Source organism: Peromyscus eremicus, chromosome 2, assembly GCF_949786415.1.
Source record: "Peromyscus eremicus chromosome 2, PerEre_H2_v1, whole genome shotgun sequence".
In the NCBI taxonomy this organism is placed as follows: Eukaryota; Metazoa; Chordata; class Mammalia; order Rodentia; family Cricetidae; genus Peromyscus; species Peromyscus eremicus.
The window spans coordinates 11544539-11561416 of NC_081417.1; the positions used below are offsets into that span (position 1 = coordinate 11544539).

General features: G+C 42.8%; 1 protein-coding gene across 1 annotated transcript in view; it reads right to left on the bottom strand.

The window, feature by feature from the left end:
- Ca8 (carbonic anhydrase 8) overlaps positions 1 to 16878 on the bottom strand; it is an 82114-nt gene that overhangs the window by 13974 nt on the left and 51262 nt on the right. The window contains exons 4-7 of the mRNA XM_059255648.1: positions 7593 to 7688; positions 3525 to 3587; positions 2529 to 2577; positions 1184 to 1296 (exon numbers count right to left, since the gene is read on the bottom strand). Of these exons, the coding sequence (XP_059111631.1) occupies positions 1184 to 1296; positions 2529 to 2577; positions 3525 to 3587; positions 7593 to 7688 (321 nt within the window). The remainder of the gene's footprint in view (positions 1 to 1183; positions 1297 to 2528; positions 2578 to 3524; positions 3588 to 7592; positions 7689 to 16878) is intronic.

The following is a 16878-nucleotide window of genomic DNA, read 5'->3' on the forward strand; positions in this document are numbered from 1 at the left end:
ACAGCACACCAACTGGTTATCCAACACCAATGGTCAGCCCTGGAGAAGCACATACAAGGAACATTATGCAGACTAAGCAGGTTATATTTATGTATTTATGAATATATGTATTTACATATATATATACACTTATGTAACAATATAATGAAAAAAGAGGCCATAAGCTTGAAAGATGTGGGGCGAGGGGTACACAGGAGGGTTTGGAGGGAAGGAATTATGTAATTATAATCTAAAAAAATAATATTTTTAAAATAAAAATAATGCTAGCAAAGGAATCAATCTAGAAGTTAGTAAACTTGAGCCTCTTAGCTTCAAGAAATGATAGGATATAAAGAAATCATAAAACTTTACTGAAGAAAACTTGGTGTGTTCTATTTCTTAAGCGTTTGGGATTTGGTAATGAAGGGAAAATACAGCTTTTGAGAATATAATACTTATATCCAGAACTATAACCCCAGCCCCTTCAAAATCATTAAGCACATTCTAGGAAGTACTGAATCATGATTTCCCAGCTAACATCCAGCCAAAACTTACTGGGGTGTCTGTCTCTGCTCTCTGTGGATTAAGCATTGGTCTTTTTTTCTTCTTTTGTAGAGTGCATCTTGCTACTGAGTCTTAAACTCCTATCCTTGAGATGACATTACCACCTTAGCTTCCCTGTGGATGCGAGTCCCCACAAATGGCTTTCCTTAGCATTTAGAGAATCTATGTAGAACCTGAGACAGCAAGAGTAAAGCCAGGGAGTGATCCAGAATATCCCAGGACTTTCTTTCTGGCTCTCTTGCATACCCTAACATATCACAGTGTTTTGAACACTGAGAAAAAGCTATTGCATGCCTATGAAATAATCAGCAGTCTCCCTCTATTTCCAGAACCATCTCTTTCCCATATCTGGAAAAATCCATATAGAGAAATGGACAGACTAATCAAAAGTTTGGCTATTTCACAGTGATTTCTATTCACTCCATAAAAACTAACTTTTAAAGTACAGATCATAAATGAGCCTTGGTTTTGTCCATTCTTGACCTTTCCATTGCTTTCCCTGGCTCATAACAGTTAACTTTCATCTGAAAGTTATGACTGATTTAACAGGAACTAAAGCATAAAATAGATATTTTCCCTTTACAGAAAGAATATTTGACCTCAGGACTTCACTCTGAAAGATTCAAAGGTACATACTCACCTGCAGCTGGGATATAGTTAAAGGGTATCGGAATAATATCCAGGTAACTCCTTCGCTGCAAGGTGGGATAGTAAGAGAGCCTTCGTAGACCCAGTAATCCCGCAGAAGAGGGTCTGTGCAAACACATGGACATGTTATGAAAGGGAACATTGATGGCCTTAAGACTCCAGCAATGATTTCCAAAATGTCAGTCTGTCACTTCTTAGATGGATGACATTTTTAAGCTAGAGCCTTATATGTAAATTCTTAAACTACCATTTATAAAGAAAATAATTAATGCAAAACATTATTAATTCCCTTTATATTTACAGAGATTTCTATCAATGACTTATATCTATCAAGCTTAATACATTTAGGAAACTACTACCATTTTTTATATTAATTGATTCACAGCTGATATCTATTGAACTATGTCAAGTAATATTTAGAGTAGTATAAATCAATTTATTGAATTGTCACAACAAAGAAATGAGTCACATTAGTCCCATTTTATAAGGGGAAACTAAGTTACAGAATGTTAATAATTTGTCCAAGATCACACAAAACTGGCAGAGGATTTGAACCCAAGCAGTCTGCTTTCAAAGACTAAGGGTTTTAAACATTCTGTTTGAGCTATCTTTACATTATTACTTCAGCAGCACGTTACTAAGATTCTAAGAAGAAAAAAGAAGTCACAGATTTGAACTCTTCAGCACTGCCTAAGAGGAATTCAGAATTAAATACTCCGAAGTAAGGGCTCAATATATGAGGGAAACTAGTTTGTGATAGAGCAGTTAAGTGTAGAAAGAAGTCACAATGGACCAATCTATTTGATTTTGTTTGAAACACTATGGAACAGCACACAATTTAAGCAGAGAAATGTGGAGACCAAAATTTTATATTAAAAAACACATTGAACTCCAAGTTATATTCAGAGTGTTTTATGTATAATTATCACCTGTGCATAAATACAGTTAGAATATTTAAATCATGATGCTGTAAGAAAGTGACCTTATAAAATTAGATATAAAGTTTATTTCATTCTAAAAGTGATCTAATAGTCTTAGCACTGTGTCAGTGATTTGATAGTTGTGGGTACTTTATACTGAGGCAACAATTTTACATTTTACAAATGATGTCACTGCGAATGTTCTTTCTGGAATATGGAAGCAGTAGCGAGGGTTTCCTAACATTCAAAAGGTTTCCTGCCTTATCAACATGATCTGGAACTTGTACCTGCTATAGAGAACAGAAATTGCAAAGCAACTTTATTAATTAGTAATGTGTGATTATGAACACTCTGAGGAAAACAGTGTGGTGACACACCCAGTTCAAGTCCATTTCAGGTCACCAGATACATGCTTACCTGGTAATAAAGTGTTAGGATTAAAGCAGGGTATTGTTTTGGATTTTCCCTGAAAAAAGAGAAGTTCAAGACATGTTAATGTAAAATTTATAATTTTTTAGCAAAAAGTATTAAAACTAAGGATCTACTTTCAAGTCTTTTGTGATGATCTTGCCAAGTCCCAATATTCGTCAGTAGACCACTCTTTTCTCATTGGAGTGAGATCAGTTGGATCTAACAAAATACACCTGCTCTGAGGCTATGGCTGTTTGCTTTTGAATTTAAATTCCTCCTATAATGCCTGGTATAGAGTGTACAACTAGTACCACTGGCCCCACAGAAATATTTTTACTAAAACAGATGCCATAGCAAAAGTTATCAGAGGAAGTCTGTTCCTCACCCCCTGAACTCAGCAGGGCCGGGCTGCTCAAAGCCTCCACATCCTAAGTTCAGGACGAGCCTTTGGTTGCCTTCCGGGGGAAGGTCTCTGAGCCTTTGGGGTATCCCCACCCTTGGTAAGATGTTTTCCTATACCTGAAGCCTTGGGCTATGCCATATTTAAGGTGACCATCTGAGGTTTTCAATCCGGCCCTTGGGTCTGGCCCTGGGAGCTTCACACCAATGTGAGCTGGTGTGTTAATCCCGGAAATACAAGGATGCCTTGTCTGGCTCCGTGAGAGAAACAACAGCAGGGTTTAAGATGCCAGGGGAAATTAAGTAGGCAACTCAGGCTTGACTGACCAGTCCCTGAAAATAATCCCTGGACATCAAGGGTCATGAGAGCTCCCCTAGTTCGGATCATGCTGGGAATACTGGGAGCCCAGGAGAAACATCAGGGGACTTGCTCCAAGTCCCCTAGACTCAATCTATGTCCCTTTCCCAGTATCACACTGAATTAAACCTTAACTGTTAACTCTAGCAACTATTCAGAGTCCCATAAGTCCCTTCTAGAGAATTATCAAGCCTAGAGAGGGTCTCTGGGAACTCATATTGAACTTCTTTTAAATAATGACTTACCTTGTACTGGATATCCTGGAGTATCTCAGTCACTGCCTTCAAGCCAACATGCTCCTTCCCTATCTGAAATACACAGATATTTCAAAAATATTTGTGAAAGCACAAATGTGAAAATTTTTGAAAAAACACAAACCACAAATACACCTTTTTAGTGCCTAGCTTTTATCCAAAGTAACTTCCAGAAACAAGACTCCAGTCCACCTGAATGGCCTTCTTGGGAACTAACAAACTTTCTATTTATGGTCAGGTCAAAAACTAAAGGTAATTAAAATTGTAAAAGCTTGTGCAATATAATACCAGAGAATCTAACCAAACTCATCTTGCTACAGATATTTATTACTCATTGTGTCATATGTAATATATAGAACCATAAAAGTTTGCTATAGAAAAACTTATGTCATAAGTAGTTCTGAATTAAAGTGGCGCAATATGTGTCTAAACTCTTGTCTGTTTGATTGTTTGTTTAAGACAGGTTCTCTCTAACCAGCCCTGGCTTGAAACTTGGTATGTAGTCCAGGCTGGCCTCAGACATTAGCCTGTATCTGCCTCTGCCTCCTGGGTGCTGGGATTAAAGACATGTACCAACATACCCAGATTTCTCATTTTTATTTATTTACATATTTTGCCTTGTATTCTCGCCTTTGACATTTAGAGAGCAATGTCATAAATATTTCAACAAAGTTGAAGATTTTCATTAACTCAGAGGTATATATGATGTTTCATATGTCAAAGTTATCAAAATTAAAATATCTATGGATTACTGCTGATTGCTAGTCAATAACCTCTTCTTCATTCTTAGTAAAATACAACTGTTTTTCAAAGATTTCTACTTTAAATATATATTTCTACTTCAAGTATCTATATACTTATATAGATATATAATTTATATATTATATATTATAATGATATGTAACATAAAATTATATACTAACATGTTATATACGTATTATATATTATGTATAAATATGTAATATATTTAAAGTAACGCTCAAAAAACCTGATACTTGAAATACGTTTTCTGGCACTTAGTGTTCTTGTCTTTAGAAATGTTTAGTGTCACCTGATTGCTACTTTCAGCCTGCTTCCAGTGGACCCTAACATCAGAGAGGAAGAGAGAGTAGAGCCCAGGATTATCTCAGCCAGACAGACACACTACACTAGGCTTTTTCTGTGTACATAGACGTCTGCAGAATGACCTGGGAGAAGCTAGGGTAGCTGTCAATACACACCCCTTTGTTTCTCCTCATGTTAACTGTGAAATGTGCAAAAGAAAGAAACAATGAACTAAAAATGGCCAGTCAGCTCAATGTAATAAAAAAATCTCCAGGCTGGAGAGATGACTCAGAGGTTAAGAGCACCGACTGCTCTTCCAGAGGTCCTGAGTTTAATTCCCAGCAACCATATGGTGGCTCACAACCATCTATAATAGGATCTGATGCCCTCTTCTGGCATGCAGGTATACATGAAGAGCACTTATACATAAAATATAAATAAAATTCATTAAAAAAATTTCCTGAGATGGGTTCTAAAAATAGAGTATAAAATTCTAAGGTTTAAAAAGCATCCTTTGTAAATACATGCATGAATACAAAAGCCAACATCTCAAACAGAAGCCTTCCCTGGTCTTCAGGAGAAGGGGACCCTTCTCACTGTCATGGTTTTACCAGGAGATAGCTCTTGGAGGCATGACTGACTGGTTTGGATCAATTTTCCCTTCATGAATCTCCTGTCAGACCATAAGCACTGAGAGTCGTGCACATCAGAACAATGTGAAGCCATACAATGTGAGCTCTCGTGAGTCCAGACATGCGCTCTCACACTGCACTGACCAGCTCAGCTTCCACCTCTGAAATGGCCACATGTTAGCGCCATGGTCTGACTGGTTTTTTAACCTCTATTCCTCCTTCCTGCTATTTTGAAATTTTCAACTCCCACTCTTTCTGATCAAGCTTATCCATCCGCCCAGCCCCCTGTCCTCTGTTCTTTCCTTTTACTGACTGTCGGCAGCCAACTCAGCCCCTTGATTCATCCCTTCTCATTAAACTGAATGACATCTTTTCTACCACTCAGGTCTTCCATCCTTTTACCCTCCTAAATCACCTGCTCTTCAGTTGATCATCACAACAATTTGCTAGAATGGTCTTTGCTCCTATGCGGATGGAGAATAACCCCTTAGGTGCTGTTCCATCTAATCCATGCTGTCCAGCCTTCGGTGGGTTCGCCTCATAGAATGTCTGTTATCTCTCTTGCCTGGCTGTTTCAAAGCCAAACCCTGCATTCAGGTCCCTCTTACTCTATAACATGCTTTGTGTGTCTCAGAAGAATGACAGGCACCAAACATAAGTGTCCCTAACTCCCTGCCCTCTCCTCACCTAAGGAAAATGGTGGCTCTGTAGGAGGCCTATATCCAGGTAGCCGAGCAGATGTCCTGTGCGCCATATCCTCTCTTCCCCTGTAAGATGCCTCTGCATTAGCCAGCCAGTCTCTTCTCTGTATTTTTTTAAACTGCATCTGCACTAGTTCATCTTACTCAGAAGCAAAGCACAAGACCTCAGATTTCAAATCTGCCGCTAGATTTTGCTCCTTTGCCCCTTTCTCATTCGAGTCAAGCTTGTAGAAACAAGTCTACACTCAGTGCCCTCCTCCTCCTGGCCTTCCATTGCTGTGGCCAGGGCACCAGCCTGGGATGTGGAGACTCAGCCCCTTTCTTCTCTGCATCCCCTGACATTCACCAGCCACTCCTTACAGGGTGAGATTTCACTCTCACAGGTTATGTGACTTCTTCCTGAGAAAACATTTTTACACAGCCACCTGAGGCTTTCCTCACAGCAAACACATGGCGGCAAGAGCATCTGCACACATTCTGGGGCTTTCCATGGCCACAAGTTTGTTCCTGGAAACACAGGGGCTAGACCCAGGAGGCTAGGTTTGCAACCCAGGCCCCCTTCGTCCACACACCTTTGCACACGGAGGATCAGATAGTAGAGACACTAAACGATCATACCTAATTTAATTCCCAAAGCCACTGTGTACCAAGTCGGGCCATGAAGCTCACCTGTCCCATCTCCCCACACGATGACTTGTGTCCCTAAGCTTGCTATTTTTATTCTCACTCCTAAATGATGACATAATGCCCTCCACTGCCTCAACTTTGTCAGCTTGATGTTCCACTCACTTTTCCAGGTCACAGAAAAGGGTCTTTTTGAATTAATTTTTCCATATGCTAAAAATTAAAAGCATTCTGCCAATAATTTGTAGTTCCTTTCTACCTATATAATAGTTGCAAAGCTAAAGGAAATAGATCTGTGCCTATGTAATCATGAAGTAAAGAGCAGGAAAAGAATTTCGATTTAAATTGCAAGGATTTCTCTTAATTCTGTCCATGGGCCTCGGATGCTCTTCTGAGACCCAGGGGCTGCTAAAATTCCCAAAGACCCTTTCATCTCTAATAAGTCTTTTATCATATCATGTAGCTGAGGATAAAGTTTAATACTCGCCGTAGGATACCTTTTAAATTTCTACTTTACAATACATGGGTCCATGTTATGTGTCTGATAAACCATATAACATTCTCTGCCATCACAGAGCTCAATGCCCATTTTAGACTAGTTAAGTCTGCCATGGTCTTTGCCAGTCTCACTTTTATCATTGTTTTTTATAAAGCATTTCAAGTCATCTTTAAGTGAAAATTATTAATAACAAAAAGACAAGGTGATCCACTACATAATTTTATTATTGATTTTTCTTAGATATTTTTAGTAAGCCCAGGTCTAAAAAATTTTTTTCCCTAAATAAAATGAAGTCTGACTTCAGGAAACATTTTCTAAGTTGTTTCTCCAAAGACCCCAGATAACACTCTGAAGAAAATGTCTGATAAAAAGTGAACTATTTTATACAAGAAATACAGCTTGAATCTTGTGAACTATTATATTATCACTGTTTATTTGTGTTTCATTTGATCTCCAAGTAATAAAATTGCGAATTGCGAATTGCGAATTGAAATAGTATTTGACAAAATGACTTAGAGCAGCATTGCTAAACAACGTCACAGCACAGCAAACAATTCACCTGGACGAACAACGCAATGATGGCAATGCCGTGGGGCTTCCCAACTGCCTCATCGATGCTGCCAAACAGAGTGGAGTTCCAGTGGATCAGGTGGAGCTGAGGGCAAAACACGGACAGTGTCACGTAACGTACTACTCAGAAAAGCAGGCATTAGCCCATTCTCAGAATCTACATGGTACTGAGCATAAAAAAGAATCAATCAGTCATAAGTGCACTGCTGCCCCAAGAGAAGTCCCCCTATTTCTGTTGCTCAGGGCAACTCAAAGGTTGCACACTGGATGAGCAGTCTTTCTTTAAATCCAGGCCCTTTCTTTAAATCCGGGTTGCAAGAGAGCAAAACTACAGGTCTAGACGAACACTATTACTCATTCAAAGGATGAAGGCAGGGTGTGCATGCTCAGTGGTGGAGTGGTTGTATGCCGAAGGTCCTAAGTGTGAACCCTAGTACCAACAGAGAGGGGAGATGAGATTGTGACCTGCAAAAATTGCCCAGTATTTCCAGAAGGAAACCTTAAAAAGCCATTCTCAAAATCTGGTAAATTATTTCAATTCTCTGAGAATATCCAGAAACAGCAATCTGTTGGGGGAGAGGCCGTATTTTTAGAAAAAGGTCATTTCTTTGATGACAGATAAAACCTTATCTGCAAAGCAAAGGCAAACAATATCTGCACTACCCACCTTGAGAAGCTGTGTGGCTCTCAGGCTTCTCTAGAATATGCACTTATTCTCCTACACAGCCATACTCACTGTAAGCAGCCAAATCCAGTCCCCACATGACCTCCACATGCACCCCACCCCTCAACCTTCCACACCACTCACACAAAATAAATAAAGGAAAATTGAAACACTTTCTCATTTAAAAAGCAATTTCTCTCTCGCCAAAAATAAAAGCTTACCTAAAATTTGATCACTATACATTTTAACATTTAATTTAATTTCCAAAAAGACTACCATAAGGATAGCCTAAAATTTTGTTTTCAACTATTGGATTTGTCTACAAGCTTTTGGCTTAGTATTTTTATGGGTCCCTTGACTGTGAGAACGAGTAGGTCTCTGACTCTGGTGCCTGCTCTTGGGACTCTTCTCCTCCTGTTGGGGTGCCATGCCCAACTTTGATAAGATAGGTTTTGCTTCATCTTATATATTTTATTTGGTCATGTTTGGTTGTTGTCTCTTAGAAGCCTGTTCTTTTCTAATGAGAGACAGAAAGGAAGTGAGTCCAGAGGGGAGAGAAGGTAGGGAGGAGTTGGAAGGAATAGAGGGAGGGGAAACTATAATCAGGATACACTGTATGAGAAAAGAATCTATTTTTAATAAAAGAAAAAAATGGAAACATTAAAAATAAAACTGACCACTAGAGGGAGGTAACAGAATCAGTAATGGAGTCAGCAACTTGAGGCCAGGCTGGGAAAGCTCACCAGGACTGTAACTGTCCAGTGTGAGCAATCAAGGCACTGCCTTTCTGAATGCAACCTCCTATCACTTCTCAATTAATAATAACAAGGAGAATCACTCTAAGCTTTCTTCTGTGGCTGCAACAATGGCTTTCCAAAGCCCTGTGGTACAGATAAGGGCCAGTGGTTCCCGGTAGATCAACAAAGCTCTGAGCCCTCCTCCGGCAGAAGGTATTTTTAGTCATCATATTACAGAGCTTAAAGGACGTTTTCTTCTCATATCAATATTATCAGGCACTTTTTTCCAAAATTAAAGCATTTATACACTTTTTAAAAGCACGAATTTTGTTTTCTGTTTGTTTGGGGGTGTGGAGTCTAGTTTGGTTTGCTACTCTTCCCAACTCAGCCGAGTCACTGCTCACACCTGCCCTTCAGAGACACTTGCACACTCTGAAGAGCCTTAAGGGTCCCCACTCTCTCCGTGTGCACAGTATATGGTGACTGTTTCGAAGAGTCTGTACACAGAGGGGGCAAAGGGTGACCTTCTAGGAAGGGAGCCTAACAAAACCACATGATCAAGGTCAGCGTACAACCTGTCACACAAACAGAAGTCATGATCAAGGTCAGCCTACAACCTGTCACATGGACAGAAGGTGTCTTGATATCTAGTGAGGATGACATGTGCTTCTGTGCGCTTCCTCCCAGTAACCCTTAACTACAAATAATCATGATTAAAATGTCAGGAAAAACATCTGGCCAGGACATCTCAGAACCGTCAAAATCATCCAAAAGAAAGCGAGAAAATGGCGCAGACAACAGGAAGTGAAGAACCCCACAGCACTACCAGTAATAGGTATCATAAATGGGATTTTGAGACAAAAGGAAATTCCCTAAAAATTAAGGAAATTTGAATAAAATATAGACTTAATAATGTATCAGTGTTAGTCCACTAATTCTAGCAAATGTATGTTGATAGGAGAAAATTGCTATGGGACACACAGAAATTTTTTTGTATTATCATCACAATTTTTCAGCAAATCTTAAACTGTTGTAAAAACTTAAAGAAAAATAAGGGAAACACTAGCATTTCAGCCATCTCAAGATAAAACAGCAGCTATCTGTGGTCCCTACCTGTCTCGCACAATAATTCAAAATAAAAGTAGCAAAGGAGTCTTGACAACTTGTTCTCCTTGGAGACCTGGTGGCTCAGGACCAAGAAGATTCCATCTCAAAGTCAACAAGCAGCCCTCACTCTGACACCAAAGGACCATCATCATGGTCCTGAGACTTTATCTTCTCCTGAAGACAAGAGAGAGACTCCACCTCTCCATGAAAAGAGATTAGATGGCCAACTTAAGTTCCAGGCCAGTTTCCAACATATCCTGGAAGTTGGCCAGCCTGCTAGCTATGGTCCACAGCAGTAACCAGATGCGGGGTCTGTGGCACAGCACACTACATGTTTGCTGCTTCTCAGTGTTGGGCTTGCTCTGCTCTTCAGGGCTCTCCATCCATACTCCTTCTCTGAGGGACACTGTCATGGCATGCTACACACTGGAAGGCTACAGCAGCAGGAATTCATTTTATCATACTTCCAGAGGCTTCAAGGATGGGAATGAGGTGCTGGCACAATCGCCTCCATGTGAGGCTTCTGTGCCTGGCCTGCAGGTGGCTTTCTCCATGTTGTTACATGGTCTCCCCCCATGTGTGACTATGTCCTAATCATTGCTTCTTACAAGGACACAGTTATATTGGATGAGGACCTATGCATAAGTGTCCTTTCCTACTTACCTCTATAAAGAACTGATTTCCAAATACACTCATATCACATGCACTGGAATTCACCAGGGACACAATTCTCTTCATAACCTCATCCATCTATCCCACCTGAGTTAAGCAAGCTTGACCTAGCTGCAACCATTTTGAGTTGCAACCACCATGCCTGCCCTGAGTAGCCATCACACACTTTCCTACAGCACTGTTTCCAGCTCACTGGCATGTGGAGTTCTAGGACCAGACCCTAGCACTGCCACCACCAGTAGAGTGCCTGGTAGCTTCACTGCCACTTGAGATAAACCAAGTAACTGCAGCTTGGGTGAAGCCAGTTTTCACGACCACTCTCTAAGCCCCTCCTTCTCACTCAAGTCACGGGGCGCCACTGTACGCCTGCCCACCTTTGGCCACACTTCCGTCGGTGAGTTCTCCGTGGTGCTTTTAATACCCTGTCAGCCTGATTTTCAGTCTCCAGGCACCTTCCGCCTCTGGCAGCCAGGATTTCACATGGGATTTTCCCAGAACACTCCCCTTTCCTGTCTTGCAATCCCAGCACGGTTTGTTTGCATCTCAAACACTTGGTTTATTCGGATTATGTCTGTCCTCCCCAGCCCCTCCTTTATTCCTCTCATTTTAGCAGTTCTTCCTTAGATGAATGTTGGTTCAGTTCCTTAAATCAAAGCCACAGAAATAGGGAAATCACCAAGGCAAAGGAAGAACTGGAAGCCCTTTGTGGGAACTTAAGTCTGGCAATAATAAGAGGGGGCTGGAAGGAAGAGGGTCAGGCACAAGGTGCTTTAGAGTTTTTCATAGTTCTAATATGAAACACTAAAGCAGCATAGGATTACAAAGGTAATAATACCTTACTTAGAAGCAATCAAACCTCCCCAAGAACCTCTTTTCTTCAAAGGCCTCTCTGGCAGCAGGGAGAACACACCAGAGGCTGGAATACAAGAAAGGGGGGGGCCACAGGAGCTACCACGGGAAAACTGCAACAGGGTTATCGGCAGGGAGCTTTGGGTGGGAAGAGGAGTAGGCCTGTGAGTCAAGGCCTTGCTATGTAAGCCAGGCTAGCATAGTACTTACTGCACAGCCCAGGCTAGCCTCAAACTCGTGGTATTTTTCTCCTTCCTCAGCCTCCAGCGGCTGAGATTACAGGCATGTACCACCATGCCTAGCTTTTAGTATAGTCATTTTTATGTGTTAAGTTGTTATAGAGCTAAGCTATAGAGTTCAATTTGGCGAAACACCAGTCCAAATATTGTTCTGAAGGTATTTCGTAGCTGTGATTACTATTTAAATTAACAGACCTTAAGAAAATCTAGTTAACCTCCATAGCATTGGTCAGCCTTATCCACTGAGTTGAATGCCTTGAGAACAACTTGAGTAGGAAAGAATCTTGCCTTCAGGACAAGACAAAATCCTACATCAGTTTCTCACTGAAACTCCAACTACAAGACCAATTTCTGCAAGAATGCCTCACCTCCAGTCTGCCCTGGGGGTGTGGGTCTTGCCACCCCTCAATCACGGAGACTAACTCCGTAATGTAAATCCTTGCCTTCTCTCTCCTTTCTTCTCTCTTCTTCCTCCCCTCTCCCACACCCCACCCTTTCCCTTTGCCTGAGGACAAGAGAGTAATACAGGCAGTACAAACAAAAAGGAGAAGAGATCAACAGGGGTCTACATCTGAAGACTAGCAGCCGGGGCACGAGGAGAAACAGCCTGGTGGCCAGATGGGCAGCACATTGAACCTACTTTAGGACTGAATGGGGAGGGGGCGAACAATGCCCCTGGATAGACAGGTTTACAGCTTCTGCTTCTACTTACTTTTACCACATGCCTTTTCAGTTCATTTCGGCTACACATCACAAAATACGTAATACATACAGTACTCTTTCTTATCAGTGGTGTCTTTTCCATATTTACAGTTACCTGTGGCCAAAAAACTAAGCAGAAATTGTGTTTGAAATAGTTTTACCACACTCATTATTATGATTTAACTCTTAATTATTAGTTATTGGTACTCTGTACTGTGTCTAATTGATAAATCACTCTATCATTGGTATTTATATATCTGAAAATCAGTTCATACATATGGGTTTAGAAAGATCCAGCTTCAGTCATCTACGGGAGGTCTTGGAACAAATACCCCCAGATAAAGAGAGACCCCAGATTAAAGAGAGACTTTATTAATATGATAATGCATAACTACAATTTTTTGTAGAATGCACATGTATTATGGTTTCTTCCAGTGGGAATAGTTCAACAAAGGACTCTGGAGACAAATGGGTTTGAATCGAAACCTACACACTAAGGCTGTAGTTTACAAAGTGATGAGCAGCTGGAAAGGGAGATGAAGCCACTTTTCCCCCATCGTCTTATGAACTGGCTTCTGAGAGGCCCAAGTAGACAGGAGTGGAAAGGCCTCAGCAGATAAACTTCAAAGGCAGACATGGCGAGGAAAAGGGCAGACTTGCTGGGGGCGTGGCTGACTACTACAAGGGCAGAGGGAAATGCTGCAGCCTGGGCACCTGCAACTCTCTCACAAGGCAAAGCACTCTCACAGACCTCAGCCAGAATTACAGGCGCAAGACTCTCCTTTCAGCCCGGCAGCTGCAGCCCTGTGAACTTCACAAGTCACTGCCTCCTTTGAGCATGAGGCTGTCTGTAACCTAAGGAGCACGGTACTTCATAAGCTCAGTTTACTCACCCCTCTCTGTCTCCCCATGTGCTCACTCCTCCTGTATGCCTGTGCTATTTTTCTGTCATTAGCATTGGTTATCTATAGCCAGCAAGGGCAATGAAGCAGGGAGGTGAAGTCTGGGTGGGGGTGGAGAGCAGCTTTCCCTGTTTACAGTGCAGACCGAACATAGCAGTGCTGCCGGCCACTGCTGAGGACCAGCTCACACTGTCTGTATCAATGCTGCTGGCCACTGCTGAGGACCAGCTCACACTGTCTCTGTATCAATGCTGCTGGCCACTGCTGAGGACCAGCTCACACTGTCTCTGTATCAATGCTGCTGGCCACTGCTGAGGACCAGCTCACACTGTCTGTATCAATGCTGCTGGCCACTGCTGAGGACCAGCTCACACTGTCTGTATCAATGCTGCTGGCCACTGCTGAGGACCAGCTCACACTGTCTGTATCAATGCTGCTGGCCACTGCTGAGGACCAGCTCACACTGTCTCTGTATCAGTGCTGCTGGCCACTGCCAAGGACCAGCTCGCACTGACTCTGTATCCGCTGCTGGCCACTGCTGAGGGCCAGCTCGCACTGTCTCTGTATCCGCTGCTGGCCACTGCTGAGGACTAGCTCGCACTGTCTCTGTATCTGCTGCTGGCCACTGCTGAGGACTAGCTCGCACTGTCTCTGTATCTGCTCCTGGCTACTACTGAGGACCAGCTCGCACTGTCTCTGTATCAATGCTGCTGGCCACTGCTAAGGACTAGCTCGCACTGTCTCTGTATCCACTGCCAGGCTTCAGACGGCCCACTGTGCACAGCCACCTAGCTCCTTCAAAGGACACTGGAATAAAGCTGAACCCCCAGACCAGGACCCAGCTGTCACTAGTCTATGAGGAACCTGGCTAGTCTTTGCCTTGAAAATGCCTGGTACAGACCGAACCCAAACTCTTACTGTGGCTACCAAACACCCTCAGCGGGTCAAAGATCTTACTGCCTTGTAACACAGGTGTGTTGGAGCAGCAGAGAATGGTTTTCTCTGACAATCAAACCCAGCCTTCCTCACTCTTGACAACTATTTTCCTACCCACAAGGCCTCAGAAAGAGACAAATGTTGAAGGGGTTAAACTCTCCCACTCTCACAACTGAACTTAGGTTCCAGTCCTCTGAGAAGGGCAAACAGGTGTCTTTGCCAACAAAGGACCATCTATCTACAAGACCCTTACATTCAGGGTCGAGGGAGAGAACAAACACAGAGGGTCTGAGTCAGCCTCACAGTGTCTCAAGGACGAACCCAGCAGCCCCTTCTGAGTCACATCCAAGCTTGTGCAGATGTGTCCAAAACAATAAAACTAAACCTCAACCAATTAAAAATATACTAACGTGGGCTGGAGAGATGGCTCAGAGGTTAAGAGCACTGACTGCTCTTCCAGAGGTCCCGAGTTCAATTCCCAGCAACCACATGGTAGTTCACAACCATCTATAATGGGATCTGGTGCCCTCTTCTGGCCTGCAGGCATACATACAGACAGGACACTGATGTATAATAAAGAAAGAAAGAAAAAATCTTTTAAAAAATATACTAATGTAACTGCTGCTTGCTTAACCAATTATGTAGCTGACCCTGAAACTCCCCTTAGCCGTGCTTAAAAGGAGCCTAAATGTCCCTCTTGGGGTTGTTGCCATTTTGCACAGATGTTGACCTCTGCATGCTGGAATATTTAATGCTCTTTGTTCTTAGATACTATTTGAGTCTGGAGTCTTCCTTCAGCATTTCCTCAGACCCTACAATGTTACAATGATCCACCCTACCAGAAATGCTGGCCGAGCAGGCTGCAGTCCTAAGACACCAGACCACAGGCTAACTTACAGCCTGTTGTAACTCAGCCTCCTCTAGTTTCGGAGAAAATCATTGACTGAGTTTTCACATTGCGTGGCTTTACCATTCGTCCCTGGAAAGCGTTAATCCTCATATACTTAACTCACAGCCGCAGACAAATGTGTCCAAAGTCGTGAAACTCTGACATGTCAAAGTCATGTGGCCATTGGTTTGTCACTGAGAAAGTAAGTTTCAGGATTCCATGGGAGCTTAACAGAAGGCTATCTTCAAGATAAATGGGGTTTATTATGAACGTAAATAACACAGCAGCAGTAAAACACAAAAGAATGACTCACTAGAATGGAAAAAGCTGTAAAATCTGAAAAGGCACCTGTGACTCACCAGTCTCCGCAGGCACTCCCGTGAGTTTTCTGGAGTCTCTATCTGCAAATGCTTAATGGCATTTCCTTTCAGAGGTTTTCTTGTTACCACAAGCAGAACAGTTCCACAACTGACACCAGTTCTTCTCAAAGGTGCACTCTGGCTGACTCTCAGCAGAAGGCTGCATCTCCCGGGCTTCAGACGACAGCCTTATCTCCACTGCCCAACGCCTTTCCTGCCCCTACCCGTTTGCCTTACAGAGTCCCACTAATCTCTCCAGACCCAGCGTTCACATTTCCTCTGCTCAAAATCTCTAACTTCCTTCGTTTCCCACTCCAATCGAATCTACATGTCCTAATCCCTTCCTTCCCCTTTTAACAATCTAACGCTCGATTCAAGAGTGACCGGACTCCTCAGAACTTCTCCACTCTTGCTACCTCCTCCGACCTCGCCTTTCCCAAACCTGTGAATCCTCTCTACCCTCTGGCCTCACCCGACATGCTAGGGAAACAGACTGGAGAAGGACATGAGCTGTGAGACAGGAAGCTAGGGAGAGGGACAGACAAGAATCTAAACTAACAGATCCGAGAGACAAAAAAGAAGGATGGACAGCTAAGATCCCCAATATGTAACCCAAAGTAAGATGAGTCGTTTTAGAACTTGGTGCCCTGTTCTAGACCACTGAGATAAAACTGGAGGCGTCCAGAGAATGTAGACGCCAGGTGGGGAGACATACCTGTTGTGTCTGAAGATGTCCCCTGAAGCTCACATGCTGAGCACCTGGTCCCCAGTGGGTAGTGCTATTTTGGGAGTTGGTTAGAAACTTTAGAGGGTGGAACCTAGCTGATGGAAGTAGGTCACCAGGAAGTGCCGCTGAGAGTTACACCTGACCCCCCCCCCACACACACACACACACACACACACACACTACTTCCTGACCAACACAAGGTAAAGAGCCTTCTCTCAAAAGGTCCTGCAGCCGGGTGTCCTGTCCCTGCATCCGCAATCCGGTGGCAGTGGAATGAGCCCTCCAAAACCACCATCCAGAACTCTGAAAGCCAGGATCCTCAACAAATCTTGCCCTTTAGACTGTCCTCTTTGGTAATCGGTCACAGTGACAACACAACACACCTTTAATCCCAGCACTTGGGAGGCAGAGGCAGGCGGATCTCTGTGAGTTTGAGGCCAGCCTGGGCTACAGAGCGAGTTCCAGGACAGCCAGGACTACACAGAGAAACTC